General features: G+C 42.2%; 1 protein-coding gene across 1 annotated transcript in view; it reads left to right on the top strand.

The window, feature by feature from the left end:
* The window catches only part of LPCAT2 (lysophosphatidylcholine acyltransferase 2), a 66,614-nt gene extending 58,988 nt beyond the window's left edge, over nt 1-7,626 (top strand). The window contains exons 13-14 of the mRNA XM_047711558.1: nt 2,494-2,629; nt 5,890-7,626. Of these exons, the coding sequence (XP_047567514.1) occupies nt 2,494-2,629; nt 5,890-6,074 (321 nt within the window). The 3' untranslated portion in view covers nt 6,075-7,626. The remainder of the gene's footprint in view (nt 1-2,493; nt 2,630-5,889) is intronic.
* The last annotated feature ends 7,189 nt before the right edge of the window (nt 7,627-14,815 follow it).

The raw sequence follows: 14,815 nt of genomic DNA, 5'->3' as shown, positions 1-14,815 counted from the left end.
GGTCAGCTCGGGGGCAGCAAGTCCGCAGGCCCCGTGTATGAGTGTGAGCACCTCTGCCTCTGCCCTCAGTCACACTCCAGGGAGGGTCCAGAGGGCCTACAGCCACGTGCTTGCTGGAAAGACAGGATGTCTGGGCTGAGGGTCCCGCCATATTCCAAGCAACAGACAGATCTCATTACCCAAAGGAAACTGGGTTCTTGAGCTTCCTACCAGGGCCCAGAGTGTGGGATTTACCTTAGATCTGGGAACCCTGTAGCCGAGAGACTATCGGGAGTGATGCGTAACAGAGGGAAAGTGGGCATTTCTCTGAGGGGCCCAGCCTGGGGCAGTCATGACGAGGCCAGAGGGAGAGAGAGGAAAAGCACCTAGTGTGGACACACGAAGGGACTTTCCACAGAAAGGAGAGCCACCAGAGCACCAGACTTGACAGATGGAGTGCAGAGGATCGTGTCAGAATGGAAGGCCTCTCAGGAAAGCTTAGCGCCCGTGAGGAATGGGCTGGGCTGGCACTGGGATCGAGGGGATCTCCTGGCAGTTACTGCTGGAAGTCCAAGCCCATAGAGAGCCCTGGGCTACACTTCGTGCAAACAAATGCTAAGCCACTTTTCACTCTGCGGCTGTCTTGTCCCTCACATGGGGGCTGGGGGACAGAGAATGAGCAAGCCCCTGCTTTCTCAGCTGGGGCAGCAAATCAACAACGTCAAGTGCTAGTGTTTTCTCCCGCCCTGGTGGACAGTTAAAACACTAGTCAGTTTGTGCTTGTGGTTCTTTTTGTGATGATCACACCTTATCTAATGCCTCTGGTCGTGTGTTTGGTCAGAAGCAGAGGCCTTAATGGCCAGCGCTCTAGTTGTTGCCTGCCTAGTTTTGGATACCAACTCCACAACCGACCAGTTGGTGACCTTGGGAAAGGGACCCAACTGTCTCGGGCTTCAGCTTTCTTGTTGGGAAGCCAGGGCTAATGACGGCACCTGCCCAGCATAAGACTGTGGTGAGGGTGTCATCAGGTAATACAAGGACAGTGACTTGAACACTTCCGGTCGGGGCCTGCTGGGAATCAGAGCTGGCATCATTTAAAACCATGAATGCCCAGGAGAAGATTTTGAATATAGGGTAGTAATGATCTAACAACGATCACAGCTTTGCTGCTTGACTTTCAATCCGTCCCACCTACTGCCTTTTCCTTTCGGCCTATAAACATGTTCAGACTCTCCCTTCCTAAAGACAGCCTCCTTTTGTACTTGGCCAATGCCCCCCTTCCCTCCTTCCTGTTATTGCAGGAGCCCATGCTGGTTGTCTCCACCGCTCACCTCTCTCCGTTCCCGGCCTCCCATGACCACCTGGCCTCCCGTTCCCTGAAGCCGCGCTTCCCAAGGCACCCAGACCTCCTAACTGCCATCCCAGCAACTCTCTTTGCTTCTCGCCCGGCCTCACTGTGGTGTTTTGCTCAGTGGGCCTCCACCGCCCTCAGAGCGTCTCCCTCTTTCCAGAAAGCCCTCCTGAGTCCCAGTGGCACGATCCTCCTTTCCGGTTCTCTCTGAAGACTTCTTCTGAATCTTTTTTTTTTTTTTTTTTTTGCCAGCTCCTCTTCCCTACACACACTTGAACCCTTGCTGCTCCCGGGCTTCCTGTCACTTTGTGCATTCTCTGCAGATAAGCTCCAGTCCCCCCAGAGTTGGCAGTACTTACCGGAAGTCATGGCTCGAGCCTCAGCTGCTCTCCTGGGCTGAGATGCTCCCTCTCGTACCTCCCCCGGGTACCTCTGACTCAAGTCTAACCTCTCCAGGTCCAGCTTTTGATCTCCCGCTCTGGGGAGCCCACCCCACTTTCCCCCAGGGGCCCAAGCCAGACTACCGCAGGCCACTCTCACTCCTTCTTGCCGTCCCCACAGGGCCCCGACTGCTAGCCAAGCCCCACCTTTGCACCCTCGTAAATTCTGCCCCTTCCCATCCTTCCTGCTTCTCCACCCCCTACACTCTTCATTGCTTTCCCCGCCTCTAGACTTTCCAAACTTCTGACTCTAATCCATCCTCCACACTCTCAATGCCACACTGTCATAATCCCACAGGGTGAGGTGAGGCATCCTGCCGCCATCATGGCCTGATTCCTGCTTGTCCATCTGCCCCCTGGTCTGAGCCCCCAGCAGTCACTGCCAGCCCCGGTCGGTTCCAGGAGTATCTCTCGGTGTTCTAAGACCCAACTCAACCTGTCAAATGGGTAAAGCTTTCCCTGACCTCTCTCATGGGATTCATCTTGTTCTCCCCAGGACTCCCATGCCCTTGGGTCTCACTGTTGTTGTACCCCGTGCTTTCCTTCTGTCTCTTCCCATGACCAAGCCAGGTGTCTTGAGGGCAGCAAAGACCCCTCTTCCTTTAGATACTTCTCCCTCACCCCTGGCACAACAGATCTCGAATTACTAGACTTTATTTTCCGAGATGATTCCGTACCATATTGCTCTGCTCACCCTTATGTGTTATTTTCTCTTTCCTTCAGCTCTTTGATGTTGATGAGGACGGCTACATAACAGAGGAAGAGTTTACCACCATTTTGCAGGCTGCCCTCGGGGTGCCCGACCTGGATGTTTCTGGTCTCTTCAAGGAGATAGCCCAGGGGGATTCTGTGTCCTACGGTGAGTAGGCAGTCTGGTTTCTGCATTAGTTCACTAGGAGGGGAACCAGACTATGGATGAACCCTCACACAGGAGTGTGGTTTACCTCCCTTAATTGAATCAACCATAGAAATAGCAGGAATGATGATGACGACAGCAACAGTAGCAGTAGTGGGGTAAGAGAAGCTAATTACTGAGAGCTTACACGCTGAGTACTCTTCTAAACATTTTAAAATAAATCTTTACAGCAAGTTTACTTAATCAGCACATTTAATATTATTTTATTGAATTTATGGAATTTGACTTATCATCAGCTAGAGAATGTCAGAGCCAGGATCCAAAAACCAAGAGTCTGGTTTTAGAGCCGCTGCCCTTCCCACCTTCCCTCTCATCAGCTGCCCCTCCTGGAAGGGTCTTTTCCTTTCTGCTCTCACTGTGGTCAAGCAAAACTGAGCAAGTTAACTAGAATGGTTGTAACTCCACTAGAGGGGGACAGACTGGGGCACCAACGGTAATTACAGCAGCAAACCCGTCTGTCACCATGTTTGTCGTTAGCAGCTTTAGTAAGCCTTCACATAGGCTCATTTTCTCCTGCCCCTTGGGTGGCACCCCTGTGAGGTCAGGACCATCATGGCGGAAGAAGACCCCATGGCCAAATGGCAGGTCCATGCGTCAGGGATCAAGCTTTCTCCAGATGGCTTGGTCCACATGTCTGTTTCCATGTATTTCCTGGAAATTGAGAAAACCACACCTGAGTGGAGACGCCTAGCTGACTTGTTTCCCTGTCTTAGGTTTGATGTGGTCATTCATGTCAGATTGGCTTCTCTTCCCCCAGCCTTTGCCCTCACCCCCTCCCATAGGCTGTCAGGGGATTCCTCTGGAATGCCTCTTTCCTCATGGTGTTCAGAGAGTTTTAGCTGTTAACTTTCATGGAATGGGAGAATTAGATCATATACTTCTTTTACACTCTGTTGTTGTTGTTTTTTTTACTATCATTCTGCATGCCCTTTATTCTGTTTGAGGTAATTAAATGCCTAGGGCACTTACTCTATTGAGTTCATGGAAGGAAGGAAGGAAGGAAGGAAGGAAAGAAGGGGAAAGGAAGGATGGAAAGGGAAGGGAGGGGAGGGGAGGGAAAATGAGAAGTACACACTGAAATAAAATGCAAGAGTCATAAACCCCATGTGTACTAATTCTCTGTCCATTTTCCTTTCACAAGTAAGACTCTTTATTGATCTGAGCTGCCAAATATGGAACACTTATTTGAAATGACTATTTCAGTGGAAGTTACACCACAAATGATTTGTTAGGTAGTCATAACTTTACCTGTTGATTATAACAAATTTTTAGGGAGATCTTTGTTTTTTGGAATTCAATCTTTTAGTTTTAGAATACACACGATATCTCCCTCTCCCCGATATTATGTCAGTTTCCTTTCTGGCGGCAATGCTTAAAGTTATTTAAGTAAGATTTTTTGAAAGAATAACTATTGAAATGTGTCGGAATATGACCATCTAAACTGTTTTCCTTCTCAATTTTCCATTTAGATAAATTAATTGATTTCCACAGTCCCACAGATTAGCCAATTCACAGCACTTCTTCTAGAAATGAGTTACCTTTTTTTTTTTGGAAATGAATTACTTCTTAATGCCACTGACATCCCAAAAAAGACAGAGACCTTGATCTTTTGAACAGATCCCAAGTCTTGAAAGACAGACTTTGGTTTCAGCAGATCAACTCTCATGTGTCATTTCCACAAAAGTCCTCTGTGCCTCCATCACTGAGACAGACTCATGCAGATGAACCTTTATTTTGGATGTTGAGAAAAAAATATCTAAAGACCATGGTCGTAGCTTGCCTGATTTGGAAACATAAAATGGTCTATGAATGCAAAATTACTTCGCAGTTGCAAGGAATGATTCGGACTCAGTCCAATGGCTTCCTTATTACTGAGACCTACTTCTGTCTTGAAGAGTTGTTAGTCTAACGTGCTGTGAAGTAGACTCTGGGTTATCAGAGGATTTAAAAAAAATAAATAGAAGTAGATCATGGGGTTAAAAATCCTTTTATTAGAGAGCCAAATAGGTTGCGGATTCAAAGTCTAGGCTCCTTTTGCTGTATAAGCTCAGTAAAGTTTTTTCCATCCAAACAGAAGAGGAGAGAGGGATTTCAGAGTGGAGGGGAGCAGCACGTTTCAGAAACTCCAGAGTATTGGAGGCTCGATATTCAAACTCTGCTGGTTGACTTAATTAGCCTTCTATAGCTCTACCATAGTTCCTAAACTTAAAACACCCAAGACAGAAAGGGGCCCACCACTCCAAGGTCTTGTGATATGATCATTATATATTGTATGTTCTACTTGCCTTTATTGCTCAGAAGTCAGGGCTCAGCTTTTCAAGACTGTGTATTTGTATACCAGAATGAAGGGTGAAAATAGTTTTAAAAACCAGTAAGAAAAAGTCACGGGCAATAGCATTTTTAAACATTTTGTATTATAAAAAAATGGTAGCCATTCAGAAAACTAAATGAAACATAAACACAGAGGGTAACAGGGTTTCATAAAGCAAGCAGTTGTGTAACTACTGCTGAGGTCAAGAAATAGAGCTTTTCAAGAACTCTGGAAACCCCCGTGCTCCCTTTCCCAGCAACAGCCCCTTCCTCTCTCCTACAGGGGGGCATGGCTGACCTGACTTTAAAAAGAATACTCTCCCTTGCTTTACTTTTCAGCACATCACCGCAAAGTCTTTAAGTATTATGTGTTTGTTTTGCCTGAGTTTTTGAACTTCATAGAAGGGGCTCCCATAGTATATGTTGTTTGGTATTTGGCTGTTTTCACTCAACATTATGGCTTTAAGGTGTATCCATAGTGTTACAACACAGCTGTTCCTTCCTCTTCATTGCTGTAAAGCCCTTATGTCCCATGAAAATGCTACAAGTCTCCATTTCTGCTGTTGACAAACACCTGAGTGGTTTCCGTTTCTCACCTGTCATAAGTAACTGTGGCTGTGAACTTTCTTGGGCATGTCCCCCAATCACGGCAGACACACATTTCTCTAGGTTATATACTTTGGAATAGAATGAACAGGTCATGGAGTATGTGAGTCCTCAGCTTTTCTAGATAATGGAAAAATCATCTTGCAAAGTGGCTGCACAGTTTCTAAAAGTAGAGTGAGAAGATTTGGTGATAATTGTATTATTAAGGTCATATATGAATCTGTCTCATGCCAAAAGAAGATTCGCCTCTGTTTATTGGATTTTGTTTGTTTTTCCCTCCCTTTCAGAGGAATTTAAAAGTTTTGCCCTAAAGCATCCAGAATACGCTAAAATATTTACAACCTACCTAGACCTCCAGACGTGCCACGTGTTCTCATTACCGAATGAAGTTCCGCCAAATCCCTTGTTCGCCAGCAATAAAGTCAGCCCCGAAAATCATGACGAGAGCCCCTCAGACAAAAAAGATGACTGAAAGCAAATATTCACAATAAGGGAAGGATTTTCCTTGAAATTGCGAAGGCATTTGTTGATAGTGTTTTCAAAGTGATTTCTGAGTAATGATGTTTAAGATGAAGAGCTTTTTTTAAAAAAATGGTAGCTTTTCTTATTAAAATGCTTTTATCCATGTATGTGTATTATTAAGTAATATTCCCTATCTTTTATGTTATGTTGTGTTGTACCGAGGGGTTTCCTGGTGACAAAGATGTTTTTATGGATTTTCCACTTTAATTTGCAAATGCAAATGAATGAAATGATCTCATTTATTTACTGATGAACATTAATCAATGCTGCAGAGAGTTTTAAAAAGTGTGAACACTCTTTAATCTACTTCCCTCTAAGGACATGAAGTGGTAGTGTTATTCGAATCCCTTCTCATTCCAGAAATAGGAACGCTGCGGGATCTTATGCCTCTAACTTCCCAGATGCATTCTTTCATTTCTAGTTCAGTTTCTTGGATCACTGAATATGATGGATTGGAAGGGAGAGCTCCCGTTAATTCGATGAGACTTCTTAGATCTCATATCCTCTTAATTGCAGATTTCCTTACCCACCTGCTAAGGAAATCATATCGTTCTACAGTTTAGATCTTTGTGTTAAAGAGCAAGGCTATGGCCAAAGGCTAAGTGGGAATTGCCTTATTGCAGGTAACCATGACTGCCTGCCTGGTGAGAACATGAATCACTTGCCACGGAGCCTAGTTTGAGTTGGGGTAGTTCAGAATGTAGGGCTTCCTGAAGAAGGTGAGGCAATAGCTTAACCCCCTGGCAAAAAGCTAGGCAGTGACATCTTTCCCTCAGGTGACACAGTAATCTCCCCCAAGTGCCGTTTTTATTGGATGTCACGCATCATACCTATTGTTAATGTCGCCCGCATTTGAAATTTTGAACAGAGTATCAATTTATATAATGCGATGTACAAAAAAGAATAGTTGGTTCATTTCCGAATTCTGTCTTTGAATTCGGTCTCCTTGTATTGGTGGTGTTTCTGAATATATTGCCGATTTACCCCCAAACTCATTTTTAAAAGCCATTTGTGAAGGGGGGGAGATTTGTCACAAGAGGTGAGTCATCATTTCAAACTAGTTTTACACATTAAGCTATGAGTGTTCTAATTTAGTGAATGAATTTGGATGTTAAATGTTTTATCCTTCCGTGTATAGGGTTGTTTGCTTTTTTGGTGTCTTAAAGCTGTGTAGACAGAATATTTAATGAGCTGAAAACAGTTGCTTAAGTAATTAGAAAAATACCTCTTTATAGTAGTGTCTGCATATGCACTGAGAAGGATGTACTACTCAGGTACCCTGATTGCTTTTTATCATAGAAAAGCCACACATTACTCCTATGACTTATGAAAAAGTAGCATTGTAAACCAAAAGTTTTCTATGAGGGTCTTGAAAACGATCCCTTTGTTTTACTGTCTTAAAATAATATCTTATGCTCTTGAAGTCCACTTCTGCCAATGTAATATTCCTATTTTATTATGTTACTTGAATAAACAAACTTGCTACATAAAATTCTTGGCAATTAAAAAATTCTGGTTTTGCCATTTTGTCTCAAAGGTAATATTACCTTTTTAATATCGTGGTTTGAATATGTTTGCATATTTATGACTGAGATTCATCATTCTTGTTTGCATTTAAGCTTTATGAAATGTCAGGCATGATATTACTGTAATGCAAAACTCAAATTTTAGCCAAAGTTGTAATAGTTAGTATCCTTAAGGCAGCTGACTTTCAGCTGGTGGGGCATGTGTGATAACACAGTCACAATCATCAAGGTCCCTGTAGCCCAGGCCTCTCCTTTAGATTTCCTTCCAAGAGGCTTTTTTCTCCTTTAATTAGGAATCAAATTTCATTAAATCAGGTCAGTACACTATGGTTTCCTGTCACCGCTTAAAAAAAAAAATAGGTTACTCTTTGAAATGAGAAATACTAGATCCTAAGTCCTATACACCATAAAAATTTCAATCATAACAAGTCCTGTTGCAGGGTAATGGTGTGCTACATGCTTATGGACCCAACGGCTAGCAATATGTGTATTTCGTACTCCTCTGCCACTGTTTCTAGAGTTTTGGAAGGCTGGCTATGACCGCTAGCAATGGTCCCTATCATGGATACAGAAAAGAGACGCCTCCCTTTTAGAATTCAGGTGGGCTGCCGTCTGCGGGAGGCACAGCAGTGCAAATACTGGATTCCCAGACTGGGAAACTCTCCCCTTCACACTACTGCAAATGCAAGGTGGGAAGTTGGCACTCCAGGCAGGGTGGACAGGCGGGCTCCCTACCAGAAAAATCCTTGTGTAGGGGTGCCTGGGTGGCTCAGTCGGTTAAACTTCCACCTCTTGCTCTTGGCTCGGGTCATGATCTCAGGGTCGTGAGATCAAGCCCCGGGTCGGGTTCCGTATTCGGCACAGTTTGCTTGAGATTTTCCCTCTCTCTCTCCCCCCTCCCCTCATGTGCTCTCTCTCTCTCTCTAAAATAAAATAAAATAATAAAAATTTTTTTCAATCCTTGTGTGTTTGTTTATATTTAGCCATCGCCAAAGAGGATTAAAAAAAATCACGAGTCAGAAACCATTCCCTAGGAAAGGAGACATAGTTAGAGTCTCCCCCCGCGCCATTTGTGTTCTCTTAGGTAAACTTCCATTTTTTTTGCTGTTGAAGTGTTATACCAGGGGGTTAAATCGGCGCTGCTTGTGATCTGATAGAGGTGAAAGCCCACAGAGTTTTTGATCCAGTATATAGTTCACAGACTCGAGCAAATACGGTAATACCCCCCAGACCTCGTGTCCCTTCCGGCCCTTTTTATGTAGTGCTTGTTTCCAGGTGATCCATAAACCTCTTGAGTGTGTGTGTGAGGGGGAGCGTGCTCTAACAAGTGTCTCCCCTACACTGGGACGCCAGCTTGCTATTTTTTCTAACATGGGAACCTTAGCATGTTCTTCTCATGCTGATGAAAGAGTCTGTGTTGGGGACGCCTGGGTGGCTCAGTGGGTTAAGCCGCTGCCTTCGGCTCAGGTCATGATCCCAGGTCCTGGGTTCGAGCCCCACATCGGGCTTTCTGCTCAGCGGGGAGCCTGCTTCCTCCTCTCTCTCTGCCTGCCTCTCTGCCTACTTGTGATTTCTCTCTGTCAAATAAATAAATAAAATCTTTAAAAAAAAAAAAAGAGTCTGTGTGCATTAGAAAAGATAACAAAGAAAAGAACAAACAGAAGAATCATGGTTACTTCTACTGGCCCAAATCTACAATTACTAATTTTTTGCAATGTTTCATTGCACCCTTTTTTCTAGACACTCTTACATTCTCAAGATAACGATATGCCTGTTACTTTAACGCTCTGCTTGTTCACTTTTTACGAGGTCATTAAAATGTCCCATAAAGGTACATTTTTCACTGTCCCTAATATTCCATCAGACAGAAGATAATACATGTGTGATATTCTTCTCAGACTGAACATGAGAGTTTGGTTTTCATTTGGGGATATTACAAAGATCCGACTCAGTACTCCATAACGGTTCATAATGAGAAATAGTTTGTCGATGGACTTATTTATGATTTCCAAATTCTAAAACGAAGATTTCACTAAAGATATTATAATTATTAAATTTCATCTTAAGCTAATTTTATTGCAGGAAAACAATTGATATTGTTATCCCAGATTACAAGGAGTGTGGTCATTTTGATGTCATGTAGGGGTTCACAAGTTCATGTCTTTCAAAGGTAAGTACCGGGGTGCCTGGGTGGCTCAGTGGGTTAAGCAGCCTACTCTTGATCTCAACTCAGGTCGTGATCTCAGGGTCATGGGATCAAGCCCCACTTGGGCTCTGTGCTGGGTGTGGAGGCTGCTTAAGAGTCTCTCTTTCCCTGTCCTTTTGCCCCCACCCCCCAAAAGGTAAGTACATTTCATCTTTTAAAAAATATTTATTTTTCCCTTTGTAAAAGTAACAGACTTACTAATTATTGTACTAAGTAATAACAACAATGGCCACCAGTCTGGAGTGCTTACCACGTATTAGGCATTGTGCTAAATGATTTACAAGTATAATTCATTGAAAGACTTAATGAAATATCGGTACCGAACAAAATTTAGAGCAATCTTTAAGTCACTCATTTAATGGCAGAGCTTGGAATTAAAACTGATTTTGTCTGACTACGAAGGCCATGATTCTAATCATTTACATATAGCATCACCATTGCCATATCTATAGAATTTATAGATTAGTATCTGCTATATATATTTTCCTACTTGTGGGTCCTAGATAGCAAATTTTGACTGAGTTCTTAAATGGAAGAGCGACAGAGGTGGTTCCAAATGGCTCTGGGCAATGGTTGATATTGGAAAAGATGGGTGAACTGAGGCCCAGGATAGGGCAGCTGAAAATCCAGAAACCTTCCCATATGAATAATCCAAGTTGCCATAAATCAATGGAGAGGTCAACTTCAGGATCCTATGGTCATCTTTTCCTTTGTGGATAGTGAAGGAGCATGGGTTCTTCCTTCTTATGGGTCCCTCTGTTGTGGGTCACTTTTTAGTCACGTCTCTGCTCTCAGAAAAATGTTACATGACCAATAAGGTCACATTGGAGGGAACTGAAGACCAAGTCAAAATAAGAATACCTTCATTCTCGTTGTTCTGGAGGCTCCCCTTTGCTGTTCTCCTCACTTATACCTTTGCCGTCCTATAAATTCCCTTGCCAGACAGAGAGCACCATGATTGTCCCAAAGCATAAACCAGTTACCATTTCTCCAGTAAATGTTTTCAAAAGCCGCCCATTGCAATTTGGACACAATCCCAAATATTCAACATGGCCCACAAGACCCTACATGGTCTGGCCTCCCTTCTCTGGAGGTCTAGATCTTGACCGTCTTCTGTCTCTCCCTCACTGAACTCCTACTACCCGCTCTTTCCTTTCCTCAAACTGACTAAAATCCCTTCCAGCATGTAATTAGGGGTCCCCTTGTAATTAGGGGTCTGTGTACCTGGTTTTCTTTCCAGTTACAAGGCTGCTCACCTGCCTCTCTCTTCTTCACCCAGATTAAAACAAAACAAAACAAAAAAAGCTTCATTGAGATGATTCACACATACAATTCACCCATTCAAAGTGTGCGATGCAGTGCTTTTTTCTATGTTCCCAGACTCGTGCTGTCATCACATCTGATTTTTAAAATGTTCGTTTATTCAGATTCCAAATCAAATGTCATGTCCTCAAACAGGAATCCCCCACTGCCCGATCAAAACAGCCCATCCCGTCTCAGACATTCTCAGTCCCATTACCCTTGTGGTTGGACTTTACACCACTGGGAAATTATTTGTTTATATATTTATTGTCTGTTGCCCCTACCACTTCGGAGGCGTGCCCAACATGGAGCAAACACTATTTGGTGAATGAACAATGATAACATTAGGTTTTCTGACTGTGCCTCGCATCGCATGAGAGCAAAGATAATCTTTACAACAAAGTTGAAAACCTGGCATTATGACATCCCTAACATTCATGGGGAAATGGGCTGGGAGAGGTTCTGTCACTTAGGCCAGAGTTATATAACAGGAGAGTACCAGGACTGGAATTCAAACCCAAGGCTGTCTGGCTTTGAATGAGGGGACTTCTGATTAGGCCGAAGTAACTTGAACCCATAAAATAACTAAAGGATATTATATGACAGGTTTCAGTTTCCAGAAACATGGATACTAGATATGGCCACAAAACCCATAGAATGCTGAGCAAAATGTCACAAACATTTGAAATGTTAGCTGAGCATGCAAAACACCAAGGGAAACCGTCCCTGGGCAAAAATGAAAAGAGAGTTGGAAACTGCAACTGAATGAAGGGATAAAAGTTCTAAGGGACACGTGGGTTATTTGTCTCAGTAACAAAGGGACTCAGTATTTTGCAGCTCTACAAGGCAAAGCACAAGGTTTTTGTGTGAGGTGGGGATCTGGGACCAAGATCTCCAGGGAGAAAAACAGACATAGGAGGGCTATGCTCTCAGGAAAAGAGTAAACCAGAAACATTCAACTTCTGGCAAAGGACGACGGAGGAAATGTTTCTGTCTTGGCCTGGATTCTAGGCTGGGGTTGAAAAACCTTCCCTCTGATCTTTTAAAAAAATTTTTTTCATATCTGTTCTTTTCAATGTTTTAAGACTCATGTTATAGCCCAGCCGATGGTGTGTCTTGGTGAAGAGTTTCATGGGTTCTTGTAAAGAGAATGAGTGTTCAGCAATTGCTGGGTGTAATGTTCTGTGAATATAAGTCAGACCCGGTTTGTTGATTGCTCGAGAAGTCCTCTTCTACCTTATTAACTTTGTATCCCTTTCTTCTAGCAGTTATTGGAAGAAGGATGTGGAAATCTCCAACGATGTAGTTTTATCAACTGTCGTTTGTCCGCAGCTCTGCCATTTGGCTCATAATCGTTTTTGATTGTTACGTCGTTTTGATTAACTGACCCTTTTGTCGTGATGAGTATTTATTTCTTCCAGTAATACCACTTGTCCTGTTATTAAGCAACTGCTCAGCCTTGCCAGCTTTCTTACACTAGTGTTTGCCTGCTTTATCTCTTCCCTTCCTTCCTCCTTTTAACCCATCTGTGTCTTTATACTCACAATGCATCTCTTAAATGACTGTTTTGTGGTCCATTCGGCTCTTCCTTTTTATCTTGTCTGGCAATTCCTGCCTTTCCATTGGAGCATTTGGTCTACTTCTAGTTAATGTGGTTATTGATATGATTGGATGTGAGTCTACTTCTTGCTTTTTGTTTTCTATGTTCCATCTGTTCTTTAATCTTTTCTCCTTTCTGACTTCTTCTGAACTAATTTTTTTTTTTTTTTTTTTTTTAGTATTTGTCACTTGTTTTCTTTTGGCTTATTAGTTATATTTATTTTACTTACTTTTAGTGGTTCCTCCAGGGCTTACAATATAAACCTTTCCTTTAATATCATCTACTTTCAAATACTAATATGCTTTTTTACTTATAACGTAGGAAGCTTACAATATGCTTCTGTTTTCTCCTATCCTATCATTTGTATTATTATCATGTATCTTCTATGTGTCTTCAACCACACAAGACACACTTATCATTTTTGTTCTAAAGCATCAAGTGAAATTTTGAGAAAAAAAAGTTCTATTTATCAACATATTTACTATTTCCAACTCTCTCTGTTTCAATTACTTCGTATAATTTCACCTTTCCATCATTTTTCCTCAGCCTGAAGAATGTCCTGGAACAATTCTTAGAGTACAAAACTCCTGACAATAAATTCTCTCTGCTTTCTTTTGTCTAAATATGTCTTCATTTTGCCTTCATCAAAGACGTATTTTTGCCAGATACAGAATTCTGTGTTGACTTCCTTTTTCCTCTCAGCGTTGTCAAGATTCCATTGTTCTATTGCTTTCATTGTGTCTGATGAGAAGTTAGAAATTATTCTCTTCGTGGTTCTCTTGTATATAATGTATTTTTATCATCGGGCTATTTTGTTTTTTCTTACATTTTTTCTTTATACTAGTGTTGAGAAATTTTATTATGATTTTCCCTCAACTCTAACCACTGTAGAATATCACAGCCGGGATAATGACATGGATACAGTCAAGACACAGAACATTTCCACCACCACAAAAATTCCTCATTGGGCTCTTTATAGCCCCTGCCCCTGCCCTCTGATTCCTGCCTATCCCCTTTAGTCTTCGACAACCACTCGTCTACCCACCATGTCTGTAGTTCTGTCATTTCAAGAATGTATCAATGAGTATGTAATGTTGGAGAGACCTGTTCTTTTCACTCAGTGTATTTCTCTGGAGATTCATTCAGTTGCCTGTTCTATCAAGACTTTGTTCCTTTCTAGTCGATGACATGAGCGTACCATAATTTATTTCACCCTTCACCCACTGACGGACATCTGGGCTGGAAAATGGGAACAGAAAGAAACTTCTTTAACCTGACTATCTGCCAGGAATCTCTAGCAAAAAGCGCACTGAATTATGAAAGTATTCCTTCAAAATCAGAAAGAAGGCAAGAATGTCTCCTGTCGCTGCTTCTAGTTCCTGTTGTAGCAGAGGTCTTTGCAAGCACAGACAAATGGGGAGAAGATCAAGGAATGAGAGAAGGACAATGTAAGGTATAAACAATTTAAGAAACTCTACAAATAAATTATTAGAATTAATAAGAGACACGGATACCAAAAATTGCATTTCTATATACAAGTAATCATTAAAAAAGGAAATACTGAAAAGGAAGATATCTGAAAATAAATTGGAAATACATTTGTAAGAACTTATGGATGAAATTATGAAATATGAGTAAAAATATGTTAAATGAGGGCCAGATAGAAAGCATAGGAAGATCTAATTAAATTTACAGGCTGACTTGACATGATAAATGTGTATTTTCCACCAATATTTCCATCAATTTGAGCAATTACATTCAAGAGCCTTCTGTGGTAGGGTGTGTGTGTGTGTGTGTGTGTGTGTGTGTGTGTGTAAAAGACAAGCTGATTCTAAAAAGTTTATTGTAAAATGTAGACAGAAGTACCAAGAGTCACCTATAACAAGTTCCGAAGACAAAGAAACCAAATTACATGTGCTTGCTATGGGGGCTTGCCACCTCTGATAAAAAACAGGATTGTAAAGCTATGGTAATGAATGCAAAGTGAAATCGTGCCCTTGTAAAGTAGACCATGGACTGATAGCAAGCCTGAAGAAAGATCTCTCCTTTACTCGTCT

The sequence above is a fragment of the Lutra lutra genome, chromosome 17 (genome assembly GCF_902655055.1).
Source record: "Lutra lutra chromosome 17, mLutLut1.2, whole genome shotgun sequence".
In the NCBI taxonomy this organism is placed as follows: domain Eukaryota; kingdom Metazoa; phylum Chordata; class Mammalia; order Carnivora; family Mustelidae; genus Lutra; species Lutra lutra.
Note: the sequence above shows the minus strand (reverse complement) of the source record. Positions and strands in the feature narration are given on the sequence as shown.